This window comes from Ochotona princeps, chromosome 25 (assembly GCF_030435755.1).
Source record: "Ochotona princeps isolate mOchPri1 chromosome 25, mOchPri1.hap1, whole genome shotgun sequence".
NCBI classification, from domain to species: Eukaryota; Metazoa; Chordata; class Mammalia; order Lagomorpha; family Ochotonidae; genus Ochotona; species Ochotona princeps.
Window position 1 is genome coordinate 24,219,823 of NC_080856.1, and position 26,564 is coordinate 24,246,386.

A 26,564-nucleotide genomic window follows, 5' to 3' on the forward strand; every position below is an offset into this window, starting at 1 on the left:
CAGTTTACCCCTGATTGTGTATTGATAAGTTATGTTCTTTTATCCCAGTTGTTTATTTCTAATTCTTTTAAAAGCCAAAGCAATCTTGCTCTGGGTTGAGAGAGCTTTATCCAGGTCTCCCACGTGGACAGAAAGGATTCACAGTTGGCCATCGTGTATGGCCTCGTAGAGAGCTGGATGAGAAATAGAGTAGCCAGGCCTTGACCTTCACTCCCATATGGGATGCAGACATTCCAAGCAGCAGGCAGTATGCCACTCTCAAATTACTGCTGCTTCCAAACTAATTGCACCGCAATCCTAATTGCCAGTGAAATGACCCTTTGTAGTAGGTGTGTTTATCCTAGCGGTGAAGATGTTAGTGTGGCATGTTTAAGTACCTGAGTTTGATTCCTGGCTCCAGTTCCTAACTCCAGCTCCTGCTGATGCCGACCCTGGGAAGCAGTGGTAGTGATTCATGGGATTCCTGCCACCCAAATCCTGATTTTTTTGGTTCCCTTCCTGCCTAACAGTGGCAATTGCAAATATATGAGGAATGAGCCAGGAGATGGAAGTTGTCCTTGTTTTTCTACATCTTATATAAATAAAATTTTAAGAAATTATCCGTTAATAGTGAATATGCTAATTGTGTTTACTGAACAAAAAATGTGTTTTTAGTAGGCATTTTTAACTTTAATAATAATTTACCACTATTAGGGCTTTGTAAGCCACATGTTGAAGCCAAAAAATTCTGTTAGTTTAATAGGAGCACTCCAAGATAAATTATGTGTGATGAGCATCAATTGAAAAACAGAATTCTGTTTCTCCTTTGTAAGCCTTTGGTCCCAGAATTGCTACATGTTATTTATTGAAGCACTTGTTTATATTAAAGCTGAAGAAGTGTTTTTGTCATTTGCTAATTTTCATGCCTGGACATGTTCCATCCTTCCTGGGCCTCTTCAAATGAGTGCGTTGTAGTGGATCGACGATACTCGGTGTCTGTCCTCGCTTCAGTGTCTCTACTGATCTAATCTGTCTTTCGTAGAGTTTAGAATTAAATATTTCTTGATTGCTTCAATTGGAGTTTTTATCTTAATTACAAACTGATTGTTTTAAAGATTTATTTTTATTGCCAAGTCAGATAAACAGAGAAGAGGAGAGACAGAGAGGAAGATCTTCCATTCCATGATTCACTCCCTAAGTGACTGCAATGGCCAGTGCTGCACCTATCTGAAGCCAGGAGCCTGGATCCTCTTCCAGGCCTCCCATGCAGGAGTGCAGGGTCCCAAGGCTTTGGGCCGTCCTTTATTGCTTTCCCAGGCCTCAAATAGGGAGCTGGATGGGAAGCAGGGCTACCGGGATTAGAGCCGGCACCCATATGGCATTCAAGTCAAGGACTTTAGCCACTAGGCCACTGCGCCCGACCTTACAAACTGATATTTAGCTTACAAAATTTCCTTACTTTCCATTTTTGTAGTTATTTCCCCCTCACCTCCCCACCCCCACTTAATGGCCATGTTACTGCTTTAAAAGTTCAGTTATTGTTATCATCATCATCATTATTGTTATTACTTAGACCTTCCTTTTTAAAGATTACAGAGCATTAAGGAGAGACAGAGCTCTTCCATCCACTAGTATATCCCCCAAACGGCTGCAACTGCCGCTGGTAATCAGGAGTACTTTCATGTTTCCTATGTGGGTTCAGAGGCTCTAGGGCTTGACCCAGCCTCTTGTTTTTGTGGACTAGCACTACAAGCTGAGGCTTAGCTAACTGTACCACCATGCTGCCCCATAAAAAGTTCAGCCTTTAAAATCTGATGATATTGGTTGCCTTTATTTTTTAAAAGATTTATTTATTTATTTACTTACTTACTTATTTATTTGAAAGAGTTTGTGTCAAAGCTTGGTATCCACTTTGTGGCTGAGACAGCCCAAAGCCAGGGAGCTTCATCCTGGTCCCACGTGAATGGCAGGGGCCCAGTGCCTTTTCCTGTCGTTAGCAGGGAGCTGGAACAGAAGAAGAGCTGACACCTTGATGGGATTCTGGTGTTACAAGCAGTGACTTTACACAGCGGCGTATGAATGTCCCTTTTTCTCCCCTTGTTGCCCTCAAATTCCTTTTCATCCTGCTTTTTGCTCTAGCCTCTGTGATGTTCAAATTTCTAGAGTATAACAACTTAATTCCAGTTAGAAATGTGAAAATTTGAAATAAAATGTAATCTGTGTCAGATTTCATCCCTCCCCAGCCTCTTTTTAAAAATTAGGAAAGTTTTTCTTTTTAGTATTTAGCTTTGTACTTTCAGAATGTTTTATAGTTTAATGATAGTTTTTACATATTTTCTTGAACATATTCAGCTTTCTTTATTTTAAGGATATATCTAAAATATTTCTAACATGGTGTATGCTCTGTCTCTCTCTATACACACACACACACACTTTAATTAATTTATTTGAAAGGCAGTTAGAATTGGAGATCTCTCATCCTATGGTTCACTCTCAGTGGCCCAGGGATGGGTGAGCCTAGTGTTAGGAGCCTGGAGATCCACCCAGTTCTCCCTTGTAGGTTCAGAGGATAAGCATTGTGGTGCCAGGTCCACCAGCAGGGGGCTGGGTTCCAAGTAGCCAACCTGGCACAGTGCTGACTTTCCAAATATTCACTAACAGTTGCTTTATTTCAGAACATTGTGTGTAAATTTGAATGTGCACTAAACATTAATAGTTGTTGAAACATTGTTCTTTGCAAAGTCCCTTTGCAGGCAGATCACATTGTAGGACTATAGTCAGAAGATTTCTTAGATTGAAAATAAAAGGGATATTGAGTGTTTCCTTTTTTTCTTTAATATTTTGGTAAGTTTGGGAGAGATCCTTGCTTTCAACACCAGCCTCCAGAGCAGAGCTTTTATGTTGAAATTGAGAAGTGTTAATACGAGTAAATGAAAAAGAGCCCTTAACAACTCTAAGTGGCCTCCCTGGCTGCACTCCTGCAGTGGTTAGAGTTGTTGTAAGAGCCTGCTTTCATATTTGCAGTCTAAGTTCCCGTATGCCTAGGTGCGTCAGTGTGAGATTACTCAATCAAGCTTGAAGTATATACATGTTAAAGCTGTACATCCAAGTCTGTGATATTCTCTGGAAATAATTTATAAATATGATGATGCCTTGTTTTTCTGTAGTATCAATTAAGGTGCTAATAGTATTGTGAATCTGTCAACTTTTAGCTTGTAGTGTAATGTGGAAATAAATTCTTGTACTGTAGTTTCTGGAAACACATGTGATGGAAGTTTTATTTGAATACCTTTTTTCTTTGAGGGAAAACTACAAAAATGATTATTTGTACATTGGAATAAAGCAAGCTATGTGATTAGTATGTTTCTATATTCAATCTTTATATTGTTAAAGTCTAAGATTTTCTTATTTCTGTTGCATTGTTAGAATGATGACAGTCTAATCTGTTTGGAATTTTTGGACTTACACTTTTTATATGTGCTTATTTTTATCTAGGAAGCTTTCTTCGGAAAAGATCTTCTAGATACAAGTAGACAAAGCAAGTTGAGTTTAGACAGTCTATCAGAAGATGCAGTTCAGCTTTCATATAAAACAAACGTGAACACGAGCTTTCTGGAAGCTTCATTAGATCCCGTGCTTAGCTCATCCTCAGTTCCCGCTAAACTTGGATCTCAAGGTAGGGGAACTTTTCTCATGCTTATATTGTTTGTGTTGTGTAACATTAATTTTTTTAATTGTGCATGATGCATTTGATTTTTATTCTTTGACATGTACCTTTTAATTTTAAACCGTTGAAATGCTTTTGTTAGACTTCCTATGCTTTCTCGTTATCATCTTCATTGAATGGTGTAGTATACACTCAGTAATTATAGCTACGTTAGTGGGAAAGTCTATAACTTACCTTTGTTAGTGCAGCCAAAATTACGAGTTATAAAGGAAAACAGTTAACACCCTGTTCAGTTTGGCCATTGTTAGTGAGTTATAAGTATAATAATCTTCAAAAAAGGCATACAAATATGTTTGTTTATAATGCAATCTAGAGAAATGTAAAGCAAACCAAAAGGAATGTCACAGCACAGGATGCTGTGTTAGTTATATACCTTGTCCCCAAGCATTGTGTATCATTCTTGACAGCTAAATGTTTGCTTTGAGAGGGAGGCTTTCCACTGCCTTCTGGGATGTTCACCAGCATTTTCTGTCTCATAATAATCAATATCTCTAGATGCTGTCCGATATTCCTTACTGTACAATGTTCCTGGTTGATAACTATTATTCTAGTTGTTAAGAATCAGGAAAGTATAAGAATTTGTGCTTCTCAAGGAGTAGGAACAAGCTGGTAGGAGTTCTGTTTTGGACCTGGAAACCTAGTGACCGCAGTTACTTCGATGACATCATACTCTGACAAGCCTTCAGTTTTCCATTGATTCTGTTTGTTAATGTATTAATTTTTCGCACCTATTTTGGAAAGCAACTGCAAGAATATTTAACTGGCTTAGAAGGAGAGCAGCCATTGCTCCTTAGGGTTGCTGGCGTTGCAGGTGGAAGCTTAAGCCGCCTTACCACAGGGTCAGCCCTGAAAAATCAGTTTTTTATGAAGTAGTTAGGCTGTTAATTTTGTATTGCCTGGGTTGAAATTAATGTTCTGTGTCCTTGGATTCCACTGGCCATTGACCAAACTGGGGGAGCCTCCCGGGGGGACTTGAACATTGTGGGTTTTGGTGTCTGAGACTTTCTTGGAATTAACCCCTGTTTAATTTTTTTTTAAAAAAAGCAAGATCTATTGATTTGAATGTGGGAGAGAGATCTTCCATCAGCTGATTCACTACCCGGTTGGCCACTGTCCCACAATGCCTCTCCTCTAAAATGCATTGTTGTCTACAGAATTCTGTTAATATTTTTAAATGAAAATTTAAAATTTAATTTCAAAAAATTCATCTATATGGGTGGCTGAGTTAAGAGATAGGGAGAGGCAGAGATCTTCCATCTGCTGATTTAGTTTCCAAATGACCCCAGCAGTTGGGGATGTCATACCAAAGTCAGGAACCAAAATGTTCATTGGAGCCTTCAATGATGAGGGCTAAGCATTGGGATAATATTCTGCTGCTTTTCCAGTGCCATTTCTGTGAATTGGATTGGAAGCAAAGCAGACAGGACTTGAACCACTACCCAAATGGGTTGGCTGTCCTATAGTTGGCGGCTTAACCCTTCCATGCCATAGCTTTGGCCCTTGTTGTGATAATTTGCTGGATATTTGGTATACAAAATTTTCATTAACTTTCTAGTTCGAAAATTATGTTGTGGGTCCCGGCACGGTGGCCTAGCATCTAAAGTCCTTGCCTTGAATGCGCCTGGATCCCATTTGGGCACTGGTTCTAATCCCAGAGGCCCCACTTCCCATCTAGCTCCCTGTTTGTGTCCTGGGAAAGCAGTTGGAACTGCCCAAAGCTTTGGGATCCTGCACCCACGTGGGAGACCTGGAAAAGCTCCTGGCTCTGGATCGGCGCAGCAGCGGCTGTTGCGGTCACTTGAGGAGTGAATGATGAGACGGAAAATATTTCTGTCTCTCCTCCTCTCTATATATCTGACTTTGCAATAAAAATAAATAAATTTTAAAAAAAGAAAATTACGTTGTCTTGGGTGAGTCCTATTTTAGAAAAATATTTAAATACTCCTAGACTGTTTCACAAAATATTTGATCTGGAGTATAATGTTTAGGCCTATATTCTTTTTATGTTATTAAGTAAAAATAATGCAATTTTTAGGTATTCTTTATTTGAGTGACTAAACATAAGTACTAAAACTGGCCTAGTAAGAGTTCCAATATTTTTGTTTTGTATTATGTCAAAACTCCTCAGAATCCTTTGTACTCAGATTGCATGTGTTATCTATCTACAAATTTGCTTTCACTTTTTAGATTTGTTCCGACCTGACCATTTCTTGTCTTGGCTTTCCCTATCATGAGGTTACACACTGTTGTCACCCCTAAGTACTCTGCAGTACCCTGCTTGCCTTTGAAGTGGCCAGCAGTCCTTCCCCCAACCCCAGCGCTCTCTAGATTCTGTACAAAGCAGCCACTTCCAGTCATATCATCCCCCCATCTTTACTCTTTGAGCAAGTTCCCATTACACTTTAGAATTAATTCTGTCTTCATGCTTACTCTCCCTTTGCTTCAGCTATTCATCTTAGGTATACTAATTTTACTCCCTCATTTCCTCTATATTTAAGCTCAGTCATCTTTCAAAGGACATCCCTAACAAGCTCCTGCGGTGTGACTTGTGTTTTGGACTTTTTCCTTGTTTGCTTTTTATAGCATTTACAGTTAGTGTTTATTTGCTGTCCAGCTCCATTTAAGAATACATCGTCTATGAGAGCGAACACTGTTTTTAGTCACTGTTGTATTCCAGTGGGTGGATTAGTGCATGATAGGTAATCTTGAGATATGGTTTTGTAGACACTGAAATTTTTTGTTTTACTGAGTGAGTGAGTAAGTAGCGAGTGTGAGTAGCAAAGTTGGAAGTAGTGTAGTACCTAAATTTCTAAATAATGGGTTTGGCTTGCACATTTTATTAACTTCTGTAAGTTTGATTTTCTAGATGTCATTTTAGAGATACTGAATTTTTTGGTTTTCTTTGCACATTCTTTTTCACTTTTGTTGCTTATAGTCCTTTATTCCAAATTTTATTTTGTTATATTGGTCACAAAGGTCTGAGTTTTTAATAATAATTTGTTAGAAATTTTAGAGTGCCTTAACCATGAAAAATTACTTATTTAGAAATAATTTACATATCATCATTGTAGCACTTGCTTCAGCATCTGTCCAACTCTCAATACTTAGTAAATTTTTGAATGAGTGAGAGTATCTTAGAATTAACATCTAGGAAAATACTGCATATTTTTTTTTTTTTTTTTACAAAAAATATACTTACTGTATTTAGGTACTGCTGATGACCCATTAGCTGATATTTCTGAAGTCTTAAACACAGATGATGACATTCTTGGAATAATTTCAGATGACCTAGCAAAATCAGTTGATCATTCAGGTACATATGAATACTATTTGCCCAATTTCTGTTTTGTGATGTGAGAGGTATATGTGTGGAAGAAGTGTAGTTTTTTGCCTGATTCCTAGTAACTGAAGTGTTTTTTCCTTGTTGCTTTGTCAAAGAACTCAACATTTTATTTGGCCTACTTCAGCTTTCCTGCTTTAGGAGTTAGTTAATTTCTGTTCCCTTTCTGATTGCATCACATTCAAGGCATGTTGCCTTAAAGTCTTGCTGTATCTTGTTTCTTCTTATGGTAATCATCCATTTTATTTGGTTTGGGTCTTGTAGGTCTTGATTTATGCACTTTCCAGGTTGAGCGTCCACCTTTTCCATTTGGTAAGAAATTGAGCAGTGGATGACCGCTGACTAGAACTAGTCTTCTTTTTCATAGTGATTTGAGCTGAAACACCCCTAGGTGCATGCATATTTTTTGGTAGTGCTAATGTGTCACTAATCCGTACTGTACTTTTCTCTTTTTTTTGTGTACAGCTAAAGATTAGTGTGGCCATATTGTCCTTTGGATGACATCCTGTGTGTGTGTGTGTGTGTGTGTGTGTGTGTGTGGTTTTATATTCATTAACGCATAATTCACATTAGCCAAGTATTTACTTTAACTCCTATTAAAATATCACAAAAAATCAGACAACGGTCTTTACTTTTAATAGTAATGATATTGAAAGAGAATGAAAGACATCAGTAACAGACTACTTTTATATGTTTGTTTCTTAAAATAACAATTTTGAATGAGGTAAAACATGTTATAATGTTATAATCTATATCTTAAAACTGTTTAAAATCTTTAAAATCTTTAAAATCTTTAAAAATATTTATGATATTTTAAAAGATAATGTTCATTAAACAAATAGTTCTATAGCTCTTAATTTATATGAAACATTTCCTCTTGTAAAGGATGCTTAAGATATTTGAACTATGCATTTACTACCATTATTTTACAAGTTAATGCAATTATTTATAGATCAACTTCTCACAAATTTATGTCTTAATATGGAGTTGGCTTTTTAGAGAAATTGCAAAGTTAAACATTAAGTATGTTCTTTTGTTCCTTGGGAAATGTGTTTACCTTGCTTAAATGGTAACGTAAAGAGGCACCTAAGCTTATTAATACATTGTGTGTTGTTTTTACTGATCCATTTATTGCTATCCAGCATAGCCATCCTAATTGATTCCCATGTGGTGCATTACTGTCCGTGGTTGTACTCAGCTCACTTGTACTCTCTCTGCCTTGCTCCTGTAGATGTTGGTCCTGTTGCTGATGATCCCTCAGCTCTGTCTCATCCAAGTGTTAGTCAGAATTCACGGCCATTGAGTGAGGAGCAGCTTGACGGCATTCTCAGCCCTGAACTAGACAAAATGGTTACAGATGGTAAAATATTTGCCCTACATCTAGGCTTTCTAAAAGACATGAGTAAATATGATTTTCAAAGATTTCTGCATGCCTATTTATAGCTTAACTTCTGATTATTTTGTTATCAATGATAATTGCTATTTTGTATCAATGTAACAGCTTGGTAGTAGCTAATATTTCCATTTTTTAAATTTTATTCTAGGAGCGATTCTTGGAAAGTTATATAAAATTCCAGGTATTTGTGTTCTGATCTTTTAGTTGATTGGATTGCCATTCTTGATGCTCTGACCTGTTATTGTCTTTTAAAGTTAATACTGTTACTATTTTATTGCACAGAGCTTGGAGGAAAGGATGTAGAAGACTTATTTACTGCTGTCCTGAGTCCAGCAACCACTCAGCCAACTCCATTGCCACAGCCTCCTCCTCCAACCCAGCTGCTGCCAATGCATAATCAGGGTACGTTGTTACCTTCATATAACTGGGTCTGTATATATAATTGTGTGTGTATGAGTGTCTTTTCAAAAGCTCTTGGAAAAATGGATTTAAACAGCATCCTGTGTCAGAATGCCGACTGGAGTTCTTGTTGCTCACTTTGCAATCCAACTCCCTCCGGCGGCTCCTGGGGTGCCAGTGCATGATGGTCCTAGTACTCGGGCTGTCTCCATCCATGTGGGAGACATGTGTAGTTCCTGGTTCTTGGTGTTGGCTGGGCCATGTCATTTCTGCGTGTGCCAGAGGATGGAATCTGTTTCACTCTCTCTTGTCATTCTGCCTTTCAAACAATTAAAAAAAATTTTTATTACAAAAACATTTGGGTACCCACATTGTCGCAAAGCAGGTTAAGGTGTTTGGTGTTATCCCCCGCCCTTTAACTTGGCTTTTTACATAAAAATGTAATTTTTAAAGTTAGATTTATTTCCTTGCAATGCAGTTTTTTAAAAGATTTTATTTATTTTTATTGCAAAGTCAGATATACAGAGAGGAAGAGAGAGAGAGAGAGAGAGAAAGGAAGATCCTCCTCTGTCTAATGATTCACTCCGCAAGCTGCTGCAACAGCTTGGAGCTGAGCTGATCCGAAGCCAGGAGCTTCCACTGTGTCTCCCACGCGGGTGCAGGGTTCCAAGGCCTAAGGCTGTCCTCGACTGCTTTCCCGGGCCAAAAGCAGGGAGCTAAATGGGAAGTTTGACTGCCTGGATTAGAAACGGCACCCACATGGGATCCCGGGGCATGTACAAGGCGATGACTCCCAGCCGCAGGCCACGGCACTGGGCTGTATTGTAGTTTTTATATGTATTTTCCTTGAAGCTTTGAAGACTGTGTGTGTGCACATGTGTGTATACATACATATGCACATGTTTATTTTGCCTTGTTCCTTAAGTTGCACAATATATAACTGATAAGAGAAAGCTCATCCTTATGATAATGGAAAAATACCAACTTCAGTTACAAACCTACCTGCCTGAAATTCACTGCAAATCTTTTGTCTAGAATAGTTTTTCTTTCCTTTTTAAAAAATTTTTCTTAGATATTTACATAGTTGATCAATGTGGGAAGGGTTGAGGATTGGGATAGTGAGACCATTGTTCACACATTTTCCTTTCTTCTTCCGGTATGTGGGGAAGAGTGGGATACAGAGGAGAAACCGCACTCAGCCTCCTAACCACCACATTATCCGGGGATGGGGACCCGCCACTGGATGTCACCCCAGGTTCCCATTTATGGGGCATTTTCTGAGGGTTCTGTTCATGTTTTTGTTTGTTTGATAGTTCTGAGATGGCTGTCATAGTCCACCTCTGAGTCTCCATGGCTCAGAAATTTGCTGTCAAGCTTCACTGCAGTAGTTGATCAGTTTGTTCTGCCCGTCATCTTCAGCAAACCAATGGGTGCTATGGCCCATTGGTGCTGATTATCCCTCATATACCACAGGGGCAGCTGCAGCCCAATCAAAGTGACCCCCAGTAACCCCACTGGACCAGCCCCCAGCTGTGGCTCCTGTGCCTGCCAGCATGTGCAGTGGACCTGTCCGGTCTGCCCCACATTCCATTGAGATCTTGTATTCATCTTTGGGCAGTGAAGTCTAACTCAGCCGAACCAACTCCACCCTCCAGCCCACACTCATGCCAGTGGGTGTCTGTCCAGCCAGGCCCACCCGCAGTCCTGGTTTTTGTGATCATTAGTGGGAGTTGCAGCCCATCAGAGTGGAGCCCACAGTCACCCCACTGGACCCACTGCCCGCCCCAGATCTCACACTCTCCAGGTGGTTCTGCGGTGTAACTTGACAGGACTTGCCCTCAGTGCCAGCACTTGTCAGCTGATGCTGCAGCAAAACCCAACTCGCCTGCCCTTGTTCTGGCTCATGCCTGTACCTGTGGATACAGTCAGCTACCCCAGCCTGGCTTTTCCCCATCCCAGTTCACATGTAGGCCAACAGGTATTGTAACCCTGCCCAGCCTGGTCTGTCCCCAGTCCCAGCTCTCATGCTCACCTTCATGAGTGTGACCTAGCAGTGGAGTCTCCACTACTCTCTTGCTGTGCTCACCCCCATTCCAGTCTCATGTGTGCCGGTGGGTGCTGTGTCACAGTCTGTTCTGGCCTGGCCTGGCTTGCCCCATTCCAACTCATGCTGTTTGGAGCTACCAACCCAACGCAGTCAGCCCTCAGTACTGGCCTTATGTGAATTGGCCAGTGATGCTGCCAGAGCCAGCCTGTCCTGCACCCATCCTAATTCTCAAATCTGCCAGTGGTACCTAAGCACAGAGCCCATGTGGGGTGCTGGCATCTTGGGTGGTACCTTAGCACAACAAACCTCTGAAATTTTTTTTAAAATTAGTTTTAAGGAGACTTTTTTTTCAGCTAAGTGTAAATATGTAATACAAAATAAGTAATAAGTAGAAGTACTAATAGAAGGCCAGAAAACAGAGAATGGAAATTACAAGCAGATTGAAATATAACTTTAATCTGTGTAGGTAAAAATTAAATGAGATAACTTTTTGTCTTTTTGAAGACTTATTCTATATTTGAGAGAGGGGTCATCTCTCAGTTGGTTCACTCCCTGTTGCTGGAGCACACTGAAGCTAGGGTGCAGGAGTTTCATCTGGCTCTCCTGTGTGTGTAGACAGGCTCAGCACTTGGTCCGTTTTCCACTGCTTTCCAGGCACATTAGCAGGGAGATGCGTCCGAAGTAGAACAGCCAGGACTTGAACCAGCACCAGAGTGGGATGCTGGTGTTTCAGGCAGCAGCTTTTCCCACTGCAGCACAACAACCCGGTAGCTTTTCAGTACTTAAGTCAATAATGTCTCATACCCAGGTTGTGGTGGTATGGTACACATGATGAGAAAAAAAAAATCATCTTTAATTAAGATTAAAATGCAAGAAAGATGCTTTGTCTATTATTTATGTATGCTTTTTTTGGTAACTTATTTATGCCTTTTATGTTCAAATAGGATGACACATACAGCCTTTTGGTCTGAGAAGCCAAAAAATTTAATACATATGAAGCTTCTAGAATATTGTCTGACATAAAGTACTTTAGTAGTAGTAGATGTTATACAAAGCTTTCTGTGGTTCCAATAGATAGCACTGACAACATGGCACACCTTTCAGATTTTCCTTAATAGCTGAGATCCTTAACGGAACCTGCTTCTTGCTGAAGTTGAAAATACATGTAACATTCTTTTTTAAGTAAAAACAGAGTGTGGCCTTTAATGCTTGGAATAAACGGGTTTCGTGAGATATTTTCATTGTGAAATCTTGATTCACTAGGTGTGACAAAGTGATCAGTTAAGAATTCCTTCATCCCAGATATTAGCCACATCTCTTAACTATTTTGTCTTTTGTTGGCAGTGTGTATATTTCCTGTAATGTATCAGTGTCAGTGTTAAAACAGTTAACAGGTCATGTGTTTTGCTTATGTTTCCAAAAGTCATTATTTATAATTAATTGGGAGTCTTTGAAAGTACGTATACATTGTCTTCCCTGAGAATCTACTTTAATATGATCAATTAGCTTCTTTCCAAACAGTTTAGAAAAAATCGGAAATTTCCAATACAGTGTAGTTTTAGGGAAATGCGAGTTGCTCTTGTGCTTCTCTCCATGTCTGTGTAGAATGAAAGTGATAAGGTTTTTGAAACTTCCTAGTAACCTGGAATGTGAATTATAATCCATCCTGGGACTAAGTTGTAACTAATGAAAATTAAGCTAAAAATAGAATATGTAAGTTTTTAAAATCATTGTCTGATAATGATCAGTGAAATGTTGAGAGTGGAAAACTATTTTAAAGAAAGTGCTGATTTTTAAGAATCATAGATGTTGCTTATTTTAACAGGAATAGGAATAAAATATAAGGAGTACTTTTTGCCAACTTTTAGTGAAGAAAAAAAAATTTGTTGAACCCACCATTTGCAGTGACCCATTTGCTTTTTAGAGTTAATATGTATTGAATAACTTACCCAGACACCATACTGTGTATATACATTATCTCAACGAATCCACTCTGTTTTATAATATATAGAAATCCATTTTGCTTCTATCAAGTATCAAGATTTAACAATCACAGCTCGCATTGTCATAGGGCTTTGGAAACCATGCTATTTGTAGTATACTGTAATAAAGTAAATACAGTTATAGAGATCGTATTTCCAAAATTTGGAACCAGAACACTAAGCAGTAGTGTACTATACGATATTTTTTTAAAAGTCCTACTTTTAATTCACATTTAAAAATAAATTTGGTGTTTTAGCTGCTTGTTATTTTTTAATAAGACGTCGTCTGTATTTTCTTTTCTGAAGATGTGTTTTCACGGATGCCACTAATGAATGGCCTCATTGGACCCAATCCTCATCTCCCACATCACTCTTTACCTCCTGGCAGCGGAATGGGAACTTTCTCTTCTATAGCACAATCTCCTTATACCGATATCAGGTATTTAAAAGTTTACTTTCTATTAAAATTTAAATTTCAATAATTCTTATTGAATCATCTGTATAAATTAGTCTTTAAGTTACACGAGTACTTGCAAAAGTTTGTTACAAAATGTAAGTAAAGTTTTACTGCAAAACGTTTTTTTCAATCCATGTGCTGTTTTTATCAAGCATATTGCTGTTTTTTTTTTGTAATACATATTATTGAATTTTCGGTTCAAACATAATGTTAGTCATTTTATGATATTTATTATTTGGCAGGGATAAAAACCCAGCATTTAATTCACTACCAAGTGATCCTAATAGCCCTTGGACATCATCAGCTCCCGCTATGGAAGCAGAGAATGACACAATGTCAAATGCTCAGAGAAGCGCTCTAAAATGGGAGAAGGAGGAGGCTCTGGGTGAGATGGCAACAGTAGCACCAGTTCTCTACACAAATATCAATTTCCCAAATTTAAAGGAAGAGTTCCCTGGTAAGCAGTGTGTGTACTATTGCTGTCCATGTTAACCAGTCTCTCTTATTTATTAGGATATCTTTTTTCTTTTTTTATTACAATAGAGAATTCTTAACTAGTTTTCATCTAGTATGTCTATCTTGCATTTTCTTTCTTTCTTCTAGACCCAGCATCAATTTGTATATTTCCTAATAAAAGATAGCTTTTGTTTAATTAAATGAAAGAATCTCCCTAAAGTTGAAACTTGCATTTAATCAAAGCCACTAAGTTTGGCTCAATCAGGTGCAGTGCTTGTTTTGAATTTAACAAATTGTCCCTCCCCTGCTTCCTGTCTCCTAGTGTTGGTGGATATGCGTTTGAATAAAGCACATGTTGTACCAGCACTGTCTGGGAAAGTTCTGTCTGCTCTGATGGTGAAACATTCTGCAGTGAATTTTACTTCAGTTATGAAATTGTCCAGCAGTGCTGGTTTTTAAGTTATTTCATTTTATTTTTGAACATTTTCTCAATATATAAAACAAAAAATTTTGAGGTAGTATTCCAGAAAGTTTCCATATACCCATCCCCCAACTTCCCTTAAAAATGTGTGTTTATTAAAGAGATAGGTAGCTTGCCTCTATTGATTTACTCATCTGATGCCTCCAATGGCTGCTGCTGGGTCCAGCCTAAATCTGGAAGTCAGGATCTCAACGCAGCTCTCCTACATGGGTGGCAAGGTCCTTATTACTTGAGCTACCACAGTTCCTTCAAGGTTCAGCCTTAGTAGAAAGGTAGGCTAATTAGCCATAGTTGCATATGAAATCCAGGGACTGCAGTAAGAGATAAGGGCATCCTAGCTGGTATCTAGAATGCTGGGGTATACTCTTCTTGTTTTGTTCACGTAAGTTCATGTTGTCAGACACATGAGGATTAATAAGTTATTAGAGTCACATAAGCTTTTCTGATTGTATTCAGGTTGTCTGGGCCGCCTTTCATGTGGATGACTCTTGTTTGGGTTTCTAGTACGTTTTCAGTTTGCTTTCCACGTGGAACTTTTTTCATTATGCATAAATAAATCAAATGCTGTCTGATGTAGCAGGAGAAATCCAGTGAAGTCTCAAAGTAAAATATTTCTCCATTGTTTATAGATTACTATTTTTACACACAAGCATGCACATGCTGTCGCTGTCCTGCAGCCGATAATAACACGCTTGGACTACTGACTGATGATCAATAGCCAAACTTTATTAGGGGCAACAGACTTTATATGCTGAGGGTCATACAGGATTAGGGTAGAGATACTTAGTTCATCAACAGAACCATCAACTGTTTCTATGCCTTAGTTTGGAAGTCCTTTTGCCTTGTAAATTACTTCCCACTCAACTGTTCTTATACAAATGATATCTCATCAGGTATACAAAAGGTAGCCATACAGTTGTTCTCATGCCAAGGATATCCAATCAGTCACACACAAGACATCCATTCAGTTGTTTATCATATAAATATTGTCCCATCAACTGTAATCCTGTGCTCGCTGACTACTGTCACAATGTCCTCCTACACATGCAACCCCAGGTTCTCTGGTCAGCATGTGGTCAGGTTAGGCATTTGACTGAGTGGTTAAAATGCTGTTTGAACACCTGCATCCCGTGGCTCTCTGCACTCTGCTTGGGATTGCTGCTAATGTGTTCCCTGGATGGCAGTATAAACGCTCAGGGAGTTGCATCCCGGCCACCCAGGGGCTGTCTTTGTTTCCATTCTAGTTTCTTGACTATACTGGCCCAGCTTTGCCATTTTGAACATTTAGGACATGAATCAGCAGATTGTTGATCTTTGCCTTTCAGTAACTTTTTTGGTGTGGCGTAGCATAGGCTGCTGTGTAGATGCTAGTTTGAGTCCTACCTGCTTTGCTTTCAATTCAGCTCTCTGGTAATGTTTAATGGGAGGTGTTCTAAATGCTTGGGTTTCTGCCATCCTTCTGGAGGTCCTGGATCCTGACTTTGGCTTTAATACAGCCTGGTAACATTGCAACCACCTTGTAACATAGTATTTACTATAGGTTGAGTATCTGTGTTCTCAGAAACTTAACATGGGATAGAAATGATTTTAGGTTTTCCATTTTCTTCACAGTTTTGAATATTTAGGTATGCATACTGATAAATTTTGTGAGTAGCACTCAAGTGTAAACATGGTTTATTTGTGTTTTATTTTGTGTATCTGTATGTTTTAAAGAATTATTTCACAGAGACAGATGGGGCAGGTTTTATAGTGTAACTAGTATGGGCCTTAGGGCAATGGTTCAAGTGCCACCTGCTCCAAATCCCATCCAGTTTTCTGCTGGCCTAGGCAAAGCAACGGAAGATGGCTCAAACTTTTTGGAGCCCGGCCATCCACATGGGAAACCTATTCTAAGCTTCTGACTTCACATTTAACTGGGGTGTGAATCATGGGTAGAAGATCTACTTCTCTCTGTCTCTAACTCTTGACCTTCAAAATAAATATGTGTTTTTAAAAAGTGAGAAACAGAGCTCCGATCCACTAGTTCATTTTGCTGAAAACCCACAAAGGCTTGGGCTGGAACAGGCTGGAACCCAGAATTCAGGCCGGTTCTCCCAAGACCCAACTTGAGCCATCAACTTCGTCCTCCCAGGGAACATCTAAATGGGAATGTGAACTGGGGAGAAAAGCCTGGACTTGAACTCAGGCACTCCAGTATGGGATAAAGGCATCTTCCTTAGAGTGCTGACTGCTGGGCCATACGTCTGCCTGTCACATGAGATCTGCCACTTGGTGGAGTCAGCCCCTAACAAGGTCTTGATTTTGCAGCAGTTTAAGTTATCAGACTACCACATCATGAATGTAGTATGAAATACAACCTAAGATTAACTGCTTCTCATAATATTTATTTTTACAACAACTCATTATCATGGTTCCTAAAACATATGTTGTGTTTTTTGGTTGTAGACTGGACTACAAGAGTGAAACAAATTGCTAAATTGTGGAGAAAAGCAAGCTCACAGGAAAGAGCACCATATGTGGTATTTCAGAAGTTTTATTGGTTACAACTTTAAGCAGATACCTTTATTTTCTTGGATTAATAGATTTTCCATTGCGGACAATGCTTAATACTAATATTGTTAATATTAGTATTAATAATATATAATGTTATACATGGTTAAATATAGTAAATATAAATAATAGTAAATGGCTTTATTAATGTTTCTCAATTATTTTTTTGAGATTGAACTGTTCAGAATTTTTAATTCTAGGATTAATTCAGTATTTCATATTCATGTTAATTCTTCTGTTTTGTAAAGACATGCTTAGAATGTTAAGCACAAGAATGTGTGCCTCTTGGGTTCCCTTAGCCTAACTCCAGTAGCTAGAAACATGTCATCAAGTGATGGGTAACATGCATTGCTCCTGGGTGTCTTAAGTTCTCAACAGTAGTATTTCAACTGTATTCAGCTGTTTTACTTTTTTTTTTTTCCATTTAATTACCTTCATTATTGTCTTGGCTTAGTTTCTTAAAACATATTAAGATATCCAGAGAATTCAAGGTTTTTTCCTCTCTGTCAAAGCAAAAGGCCAGAGATAACAGAGCTGCTTTACGTATTAACAAAGTCCAGATGTCGAATGACTCCATGAAAAGGCAGCAGCCAGATAGCATTGATCCCAGCGCCCGCATCGATTCAGAGCTTTTTAAAGATCCATTAAAGCAAAGAGAATCAGAACATGAACAAGAATGGAAATTCAGACAGGTATATGCTTTTCTAATAGTTTGTTTCTTTAAAAGTTATGTTTTGGCTTTTTGGAGGTATTTATTACATTGTTTCTGGAAATAGGCCTCTTTATTACATGATAATCTGATTTAGGACAAACTTATTTCCTTTCTAAATGAAAATACATTTAAATTGCCTTGGAAGTTCATATTTAAATATTGCAAGTAGTAGTATTTTCTTAGGTGTGACTAGGGTTTACAATGATGAATGATGACCTCTCCTCTAAGGGAATTTGCAGTCTAATGTGGGAGCAGTCAAATATTTGCTGACAAGAAGCAGATTAGTTTTTCTTTTATTTTTTTTCCAGATTCAAAAGCAGCAGTGCTCTATTAAGAAGGATAGAGTAAACTGATCAAAGGAAAACACCCTGAGGTCTAGAATAAACAATCTTGCAGCATAAGATTAGTCCTAACAAGGGCAAGCCAGCCAACAAATAAGAAATAACCAAATTATTTTTTTTACCTTTTCTATCCATGGTGGTTATTTTCTTTGTAAATCGTATGATTGCTTTTTGCTTTTTCTTTTCAATTTTAACAGCAAATGCGTCAGAAAAGTAAGCAGCAGGCAAAGATTGAAGCAACACAGAAGCTTGAACAAGTGAAAAATGAGCAGCAGCAGCAGCAGCAACAGCAGCAGCAGCAGCAGCAGCAGCAGCAGCATTTTGGTCCGCAGCATCCTCTGGTGCCGTCCGGCTCTGATACGCCGAGTAGTGGGGTGCAGAGCCCCTTGACGCCTCAGCCTAGCAACGGGAACATGTCTCCTGCACAGTCATTCCATAAAGAACTGTTTACAAAACAACTGCCCAGTACTCCAACCTCTACATCTTCAGATGATGTGTTTGTAAAACCACAAGCTCCGCCACCTCCTCCAACTCCTTCCCGAATTCCTATTCAGGAAAATCTTTCTCAGCCTCAGGCTTCTCAGCCGCCCTCACCACAGGTGTTTTCACCTGGAACCTCTAACTCCCGGCCACCATCTCCAGTGGATCCTTATGCGAAAATGGTTGGCACGCCTAGACCACCTCCAGTGGGTCATAGTTTTCCACGAAGAAATTCTGTTCCACCAGTGGAAAATTGTGCACCTCTATCATCAGTATCTAGGCCCATGCAAGTGAATGAAACAACAACGAACAGGCCATCCCCAGTGAGAGATCTATCGTCTTCTTCCACAACAAACAGTGACCCCTATGCAAAACCTCCTGACACACCAAGGCCTGTGATTGATCAATTCCCCAAACCCTTGGGCCTACCCCGGTCTCCCATAGTTTCAGACCAAACTGCAAAAGGTCCTCCAGCAATTGGGACTAACGATCACTTTACTAAGCCATCTCCCAGGTCAGATGTGTTCCAAAGACAACGAGTACCTGACCCATACGCACGGGCCCTGTTGGCCCCTGCACCTCTGGATGGTAGTCCTGGAACTTTTAAGACTCCAGTGCAGCCTCCCCCATCCTCTCACGACCCTTATGGATCGGCGTCACAGGCCTCGAGGCGGCTGTCTGCTGACCCTTATGATAGACCAGCTTTGACACCAAGACCTGGAGATCATTTTTCACATAGTCATTCAAATGATCTTTATAGCCAGTCTCCCTTAACCCCACACCCTGCACTGAATGAATCTTTTGCCCATTCTTCAAGGGCTTTTCCTCAGCCTGGAACCATATCGAGGCCAGCATCTCAGGACCCATATTCCCAACCCCCAGGAACTCCAAGACCTGTTGTAGATTCTTATTCCCAACCCTCAGGAACATCTCGGTCCAATCCAGACCCTTACTCTCAACCTCCTGGAACTCCCCGACCTACTGCTATTGATCCATATTGTCAACAACCATCCACTCCAAGGCCGTCAGCACAACCAGACTTGTTTGCTACAACTACAACTAATCAAAGGCACTCTGATCCATACTCTCATCCTCCTGCAACCCCAAGACCTGGAATCTCTGTTCCCTACTCTCAGCCACCAGCAGTACCAAGGCCAAGGATATCAGAGGGCTTTCCCAGATCTTCAATGACAAGACCAGTCCTCTTGCCAAACCAGGATCCTTTCTTACAAGCTTCCCAAAACCGAGGACCAACTCTCCCCAGACCCCCTGGACCTGGTCTTTCAGACACATTTAACCACATCTCCCCGTCTGCTGCTCGGGATCCCTATGAACAGCCTCCGATGACTCCCAGAGCGCAGTCTGACTCCTTTGGAACAGCTCAGATGGTTCCTGATGTTGCCGACCAGTTACGGCCTGGCTCAGAGGGGAACTTCAGTGCATCTTCAGATTCTCCAATGAATTCTCAAGGTCAACAGTTTTCTAATGTTGCTCAACATCCTGGACCTGTACCATCTTCAGGTGTCACTGAAACACAGAATACTGTAAATATGTCTCAGGCAGACACAGAGAAATTGAGACAGGTAACCATTTTATGTTTCTAAGTGTTTCAAATATATATGAAGAAACTTCAAATTAATTTCTTCAAAAAAAACCTTATTTACCTGAATGACAGATTCACACAGAGAGAGGGAAATGTTACACCCATTCTCGACTCCCCAAATTGCTGCAACACCTGGGATTGGGCCAGACCAAAGCCAGGAATCAGAAGCCCCATCCAGGTCTTGCACTTGGGCCATCTTTGGCTTTCCCTGGCACAATGACAGGATGCTGCATTGGAAGTGGAGCAGCTGAGATGCTGGCTTCCTGTGCCCTTTTGCAGCACTGAGCCCCAGCCATGTCACTGCTTCACAGATGTTGTATCTCCTCCTTTATGGTATTCTGTAGGCTTTGTCATGCTGCAAGGAAGGCAAATGAAATTGATTAAATTAACACAGATTAACTTGGATTTATTATGTATCTCATTTTGGTTTTCACAGATAATATGAACGTTTTACCTTAAATATGAATGGTTTTGGTTTCATGATATTTGTCAGAGAATGACCCAAGTTGTATATTTTATAATCTATTGCATATTTTATCAAAGTGTGAAGTAATTAGGCGCTTTTAACAAAGTAACTTGATGAATGCTTAGGAGTTCTGAAAGCTGTTTGAATCCACAGTGATTTGGTTGTTTCCACTTAGCGGCAGAAGTTACGGGAAATGATTCTCCAGCAGCAGCAGCAGAAGAAGATCGCTAGTCGGCAAGAGAAGGGGCCGCAGGATGCAGCAGCTGCTCCTCCAGGTCCCCTGCAGCACTGGCAGCCAGAGAGTATCACCCAGGCTTTCAGCAGACCTCCACCTCCCTATCCTGGGAACATGAGAGCTCCTGGTGTCCCTTCTCTGGGACCTAGGTATTCTGTTTTCCCAAAAGACCAACGGGGACCCTTCCCTCCTGATATTGCTGGTATGCGGATGAGACCACATGGATTTAGGTAATGCTTTTAACTAACTACCTGGTGTAAATTGTTTTTTTTTTTTTTTCTCTTTATTTTTGACAATCTTTACATAGTTAATTAGGACAAAAAGGTTCAAGGGCTACAGGAAAGTGGGTACGACTATTATTTCCACATTTTTTCTCTGTACCTGGGCTAAAGAGGGAGATAAAGGGAGAATCCCCACCCAGTCTTCCACCCATCCCAGGTCCCCGATGTGGGCCATGCTCTGAGGGTCCTGATCGAGTGGTTTTGATAGTTCAACATTTCTGAATTGCTGCCAATCTCACTATTCCAAGCACAATAAGGTCACTGTAGAATCCACTGATTGACATAGTCCATCTTAGAGTCTCCATTTGCCCATTTTTTTATTGCCAGCATATGGCTGGGGTAGTTGATTGATTTGTTCTGTCCTCTGTTGTGGTACCAGGTATCCTCTGCAGGTTCTGATGGACTGCCATATCCTCCACATGCACCTGGTTGTGCTCTCCACTGCTCCATCCAAGTCTCTTGGAGGCTTGGCTCTGGCACTTGAACTTCATGGCAGACCATGGAACCTGCACTTCTCTTCATGGTTAGAGTTCTGAGCCCGGCAGTTCGATTGGGGAGATCCCATAAGAAACTGTGTCTGTGGTGATCCCAGGCCAGATTCTGTGTGTACTTGCAAATACAGGGCCCAGCACAGTCCATCACCCCAATCAGCTGGTGGTTGCAATGCTGGGTCAGTTCTGTTTCCAGCCCTGTCTTCCACTGAAACCAATGGGTGTTGCAGTCCAGTCTGATTCTGCCCAGCACACACTCGGCCCCCACATAAACCAGTGGGAGCTTCAACCTAGTCAGAGTGACCCACGATAACCCTCACCAGGCCCGCCCCTACCCTGGTTCCCGTGCTTGCCATTATGTGCATTCAGCTCTCATACATGTCAATGGGCATTGAAGCCTAGTTCAACCCAACCAGCTCCACTATCCAGCCCACACACATGCTGGTGGGTGCCTTTCTGTCTAGCCACCCCTGCCTCTGTCCTGGTTTTTATACTCTCCAGTTGGGAGTAGTAACCCAAGAGGGAGGAACCCACTATTTCCCTTCTAGGCTACTCCCACTCCTGGATTATGCACTCTCCAGGTGGTTCTGGAGTGGAACTTGACAAATTTCAGCCTGCATTGCTAGCCTGTGCCAGCTGATGCTGTGGCAAAGCCCAGCCAACCCTCACCCACTCTGACTTATGTATGCACCAGTCAGAACAGTCAGCACAACTTGGCTTTTCCCTGGTCTAGCTCAAATGAGACCCACAGATGTTGTAGCCCTTTCTGGGCTGGTCTGTCCCCTTCCCAACTCATGCTCTCCAGTGGGAGTGGTTGTCCAGTAGGGGAGCCCACATTCCCCCTGCCAAAATTGGTTTTCAGAGAAACCAGACACAGTTTGTTCATTGAGAAGTTCTTAATACTACTACTTTCTCTCCTCCTCTCCTTTGCAATAGAATCCATGTTATCTAATGAGAAATCTAAAATAATTTCCTTTGTTATTAATCAGGTTAGGATACCTTATATGTATAAATGATGTAGTTTATTGTTAATTGAATCATGTCCTCCAAATTGTAGCTGCCACATACAAGCAGAATCTGCTGTGATGTAATAAATCACGAATTTGTGCTCTTCCCAAACTTTGGCTTTTCCAGTTACATTGTGCAATGGTTGTGGAGATTTCCTAATGAAAAATATTTTACATTATGGACTTTCATGATGAGGTTGGATTAAGTCGATGATCTTAACTATACTGCTAATTTTCTCAGGGTTTTCATTTATTTATTTGAAAAGCAAAATGACTGAGGGGTAGTATTTTTCATCTGCTGGCTCATTGCTCAGTGTCCACAGTGTCCAGGACTGGACCAAACCAAAAGCAGGAGCCAGAAGCTCTAAATAGCTTTTGGACATGTGTGGCAGGGACTCACATTGGAGCCATCATCTGTTGCTTCTCGGGTGCCTCAAAAGGGTGTTGGATCAGAAGCAGAGTAAGATATGCTATGAAATGTGAACATCCCAAGTAGCAGCTGAACTTGCTATGCCATAACTCAGGCCTCAGCTTTGCTTCTTTTGAAGTTGACAGCAGAAAGGAAAAAGCCAAATTTATGCTATAGTTATAACAGAGATACTTTGAGCTGCAGGGGTGTGTATTTGGCTTATTGGTTAAACTGCCATTTGGTTCAAGTCCTGCATTCTGCTCTGTATTTCAGCTTCCTGCTAATGTACTTCATGGTTAGCAACAAGTGCTGCTCAAGGACCACCCAGATAGTGTTCTGAATTTCCACCTGGCCCAGCCCTGGCTGTTGCAGACATTTAGGCGTGTGAACCAGAAGATGAAAGATCTTTGCAACAAAAGTGTTAAGAAAACATACCTAGTAGTGATATTATTATTATTATTATTATTATTATTATTATTATTATTATTATTTTAGGATTTATTTAGTTTTATTGGAAGACAGATGTTCAGGGAGGAGAGACAAAAGCATCCTCTTTCCACTGCTGCACTCCCCAAGTCACTGCAATGAATAGAGCTGAGCCCCGATCCGAAGCCAGGAACCAGGAGTCTACTCCAGGTCTCCCACATGGGTGCAGGGTCCCAAGGCTTTGAGCCATCTGGACTGCTTTCCCAGGCCACAAGCAGGGAGCTGGATGGGAAGTGGAGCTGCCAGGACACAATCTGGCACCCACATGGGATCCTGGCACATGCAAGGGACCCAGCTACTAGGTCATCGCTCGGGTGCAGCAGTGTTTTGATCAGTTCATTCCATTTTCTTGGTTCCTCTTCTTTATTTTACCTTAAGCCTTTGGAACTCCAGCAACTCGGTTGTTGTGGAGTCCTTAAGCCAAACTTACTTGTATTTGCTTACTTGAATATTTCTAAGTACTTTCTTTGGCTATAGTAATTTTGTCTAGAATGGCTTTTCCTTTTCATAGCTAAATTTAAATTTAAATTCCACCTATTATTTAACTGTGTACTTTTTGTTTTTTAGATTTGGATTTCCAGGAGGTAGCCATGGTACCATGTCAAGTCAGGAACGCTTTCTGGTGCCTCCTCAGCAGTTACAAGGACCTGGGGTTCTTCCACAGCTAAGAAGATCAGTATCTGTAGATATGCCTAGGGCTCTAAATAACTCTTCAATGAATAATCCCATTGGGCTTCCACAGCATTTCCCACCACAGAGTTTGCCAGTTCAGCAACATAACATACTGGGTCAAGCCTTTATTGAATTGAGGCATAGAGCCCCTGATGGAAGACCACACGTGCCCTTCAGTGCTTCTGGCAGTGTTACAGAGCCACCTTCTCATCTGAGACCTGGGAACTTCATTCCTCGGCCAGACTTTCCAGGTCCTAGACACACAGACTCCATTCGTCAGCCGCCTCAAGGTTTACCTAATGCATTACCTGTGCATCCAAATTTGGAACCTGTGCCACCCTCTCAGCAAGAACAAGGCCAGCCTGCTCACCCACCGTCTCTGGCTGTGAGGCCTCCGAGTCATCCCTTGGTTGGTGAGTTTTCAGAGACTCCTTTGTCAACATCTGCACCAGTTGAAGCAGCATCGGATAGTTTACAGATAACCAGCCAACCAGCTGATGGTCTGGAAGAAAAACTTGATTCTGATGACCCTTCCGTAAAAGAACTGGATGTTAAAGACCTGGAAGGGGTTGAAGTCAAAGATTTAGATGATGAAGATCTTGAAAATCTCAATTTAGACACAGAGGATGGCAAGGGAGATGAATTGGATACTCTGGATAATTTGGAAACCAATGATCCCAACCTGGATGATCTCTTAAGGTCAGGAGAGTTTGATATCATTGCGTACACAGATCCCGAACTTGACCTAGGAGATAAGAAAAGCATGTTTAATGAGGAACTTGATCTCAGTGTTCCAATTGATGATAAATTAGATAATCAGTGTGTTTCTGTTGAACCAAAAAACAAGGAGCAAGAGGACAAAACAGTGTTTGTCTCTGATAAACATTCACCACAGAAAAAATCAGGTGTTAGCAGTGAGGTAAAAGCGGAAGTATTGTCTCCACATTCTCAAGAGGACTCCAGATGTGAAGCTGACCAAGGTGATGAGAGTAAAGAGAACATTGATACTCCCTGCTCACAGACTTCTGTTCACACAGATACACATGATGGAGAAAAGTCTTCCTTGCAGCCTTGTGATGCAGATCTGCTTGAGAAAAGAACTAATCAAGAAATGGCTGGCTCTGCTCCGCGTGTTATTCCAGGATCCACTTCACTGCCTGCTCAAGATATAATAAATTCTTGTGGCCTAACTGGATCAACTCCAGTTCTCTCTAGTTTACTGGCTACTGAAAAATCTGATAATTCAGACATTAGGCCTTTGGGGTCTCCACCAGCAACTATGCCAGCTTCACCATCCAATCATGTGTCAAATTTGCCTCCTAGTTTAATGGCACCACCTGGCCATGTTCTGGATAATACCATTACTTCTAATGTAACAATGGTTTCTAGGGTTAACCATGCTTTTTCTCAGGGTGTGCAAGTAAATCCAGGATTCATTCAGGGGCAGTCAGCTGTTAACCACAGTTTGGGGACAGGAAAACCTGCAAGTCAAGCGATGCCTCTGACAAGTCAGTCTGGACCCCAGCAGCTAATGATCCCTCAAACATTAGCCCAGCAAAATAGAGAAAGGCCCCTCCTTCTTGAAGAGCAGCCCCTACTTCTGCAGGATCTTCTGGATCAAGAGCGGCAAGAACAGCAGCAGCAAAGACAGATGCAAGCCATGATTCGCCAGCGCTCAGAGCCATTCTTCCCAAATATCGGTAGGAATCCCCTTGCTTATCAGCATATGTGAATTTGGGCATTAGATTATCACATAATTCACTACAATCTCAGTATTAAGTTTGTATTTGGATTAGAATACTAACAATTTTTCCCTTCTTTCTGGAGCTTTAAATACAAGAGTTGCAGATTCCCTTCTTCTGATTCAAGAGATTCAAAACTATGAGTGTGGACCGTACTCAGTCCATTATTTATGGTATTGTTTAAAAGATACTCTTTGGGTCCTGTCTTTCAACTGTTACTTCTGTGTATTTTCAGAATCATGAAAAAAATTTAAGGAAGTTATTAAAAATATAGCTTCTTAGTTACTTTGTATACACAGATGTTTGATTTTAGAAAAAAACCAACTATCAAAAGTCTTTTAAACTTGGTATGGCTTACTTGCTTTAAGCTAGAAGAGCATGAAAACATTGCGGTGAAAATGTTTCAATTCTTGTAAAGATAAGAATTAACTCCGGGCCCGTATCTGAGGAATCCTGTATTCCAAGCAGTAGAATTAAGTTTTATTTAAAGACTATGATCATAATTGTTTTTTTTTTTTCCCCTCAGTTTTACCTGTAAAAGAGATCTTTGTTCAGTAGACTCTCCTTATTTTGGGGATGTTTTTTCAATGAAGCTGTGTGTTTCTTCTAAAGCAATGTAACTAATTTAATGGAATCTCTTAGTATTAGAAGTAATTATAAATTTTTATTCATGATATAGCATTACTAAAGAAGCCATTGTGATTACAATTTGGTAGATTTGGATGAAATGAATTCATTTCAGTAGATTGTTTCTGCTATAATTTCCCTTACGTTTAGTTTTTTTTTTGTAATTGCTACAAGACTAAGATTAAAGTATTCTTCAAT

General features: G+C 40.4%; 1 protein-coding gene across 19 annotated transcripts in view; it reads left to right on the forward strand.

Moving 5' to 3' along the window:
- KMT2C (lysine methyltransferase 2C) overlaps nucleotides 1-26,564 on the forward strand; it is a 227,018-nt gene that overhangs the window by 164,227 nt on the left and 36,227 nt on the right. For 13 of the 19 annotated variants that reach the window (XM_058655077.1, XM_058655078.1, XM_058655086.1 and 10 more), the window contains 13 exons: nucleotides 3,475-3,655; nucleotides 6,915-7,019; nucleotides 7,311-7,358; nucleotides 8,278-8,406; nucleotides 8,591-8,623; nucleotides 8,725-8,844; nucleotides 13,177-13,309; nucleotides 13,570-13,784; nucleotides 16,710-16,783; nucleotides 17,327-17,506; nucleotides 18,065-19,930; nucleotides 20,592-20,881; nucleotides 23,893-25,697. In XM_058655077.1, coding sequence (XP_058511060.1) covers nucleotides 3,475-3,655; nucleotides 6,915-7,019; nucleotides 7,311-7,358; nucleotides 8,278-8,406; nucleotides 8,591-8,623; nucleotides 8,725-8,844; nucleotides 13,177-13,309; nucleotides 13,570-13,784; nucleotides 16,710-16,783; nucleotides 17,327-17,506; nucleotides 18,065-19,930; nucleotides 20,592-20,881; nucleotides 23,893-25,697 — 5,179 coding nt within the window. The remainder of the gene's footprint in view (nucleotides 1-3,474; nucleotides 3,656-6,914; nucleotides 7,020-7,310; nucleotides 7,359-8,277; nucleotides 8,407-8,590; nucleotides 8,624-8,724; nucleotides 8,845-13,176; nucleotides 13,310-13,569; nucleotides 13,785-16,709; nucleotides 16,784-17,326; nucleotides 17,507-18,064; nucleotides 19,931-20,591; nucleotides 20,882-23,892; nucleotides 25,698-26,564) is intronic. The other 6 variants (XM_058655089.1, XM_058655091.1, XM_058655088.1 and 3 more) reach the window with 4 other exon arrangements.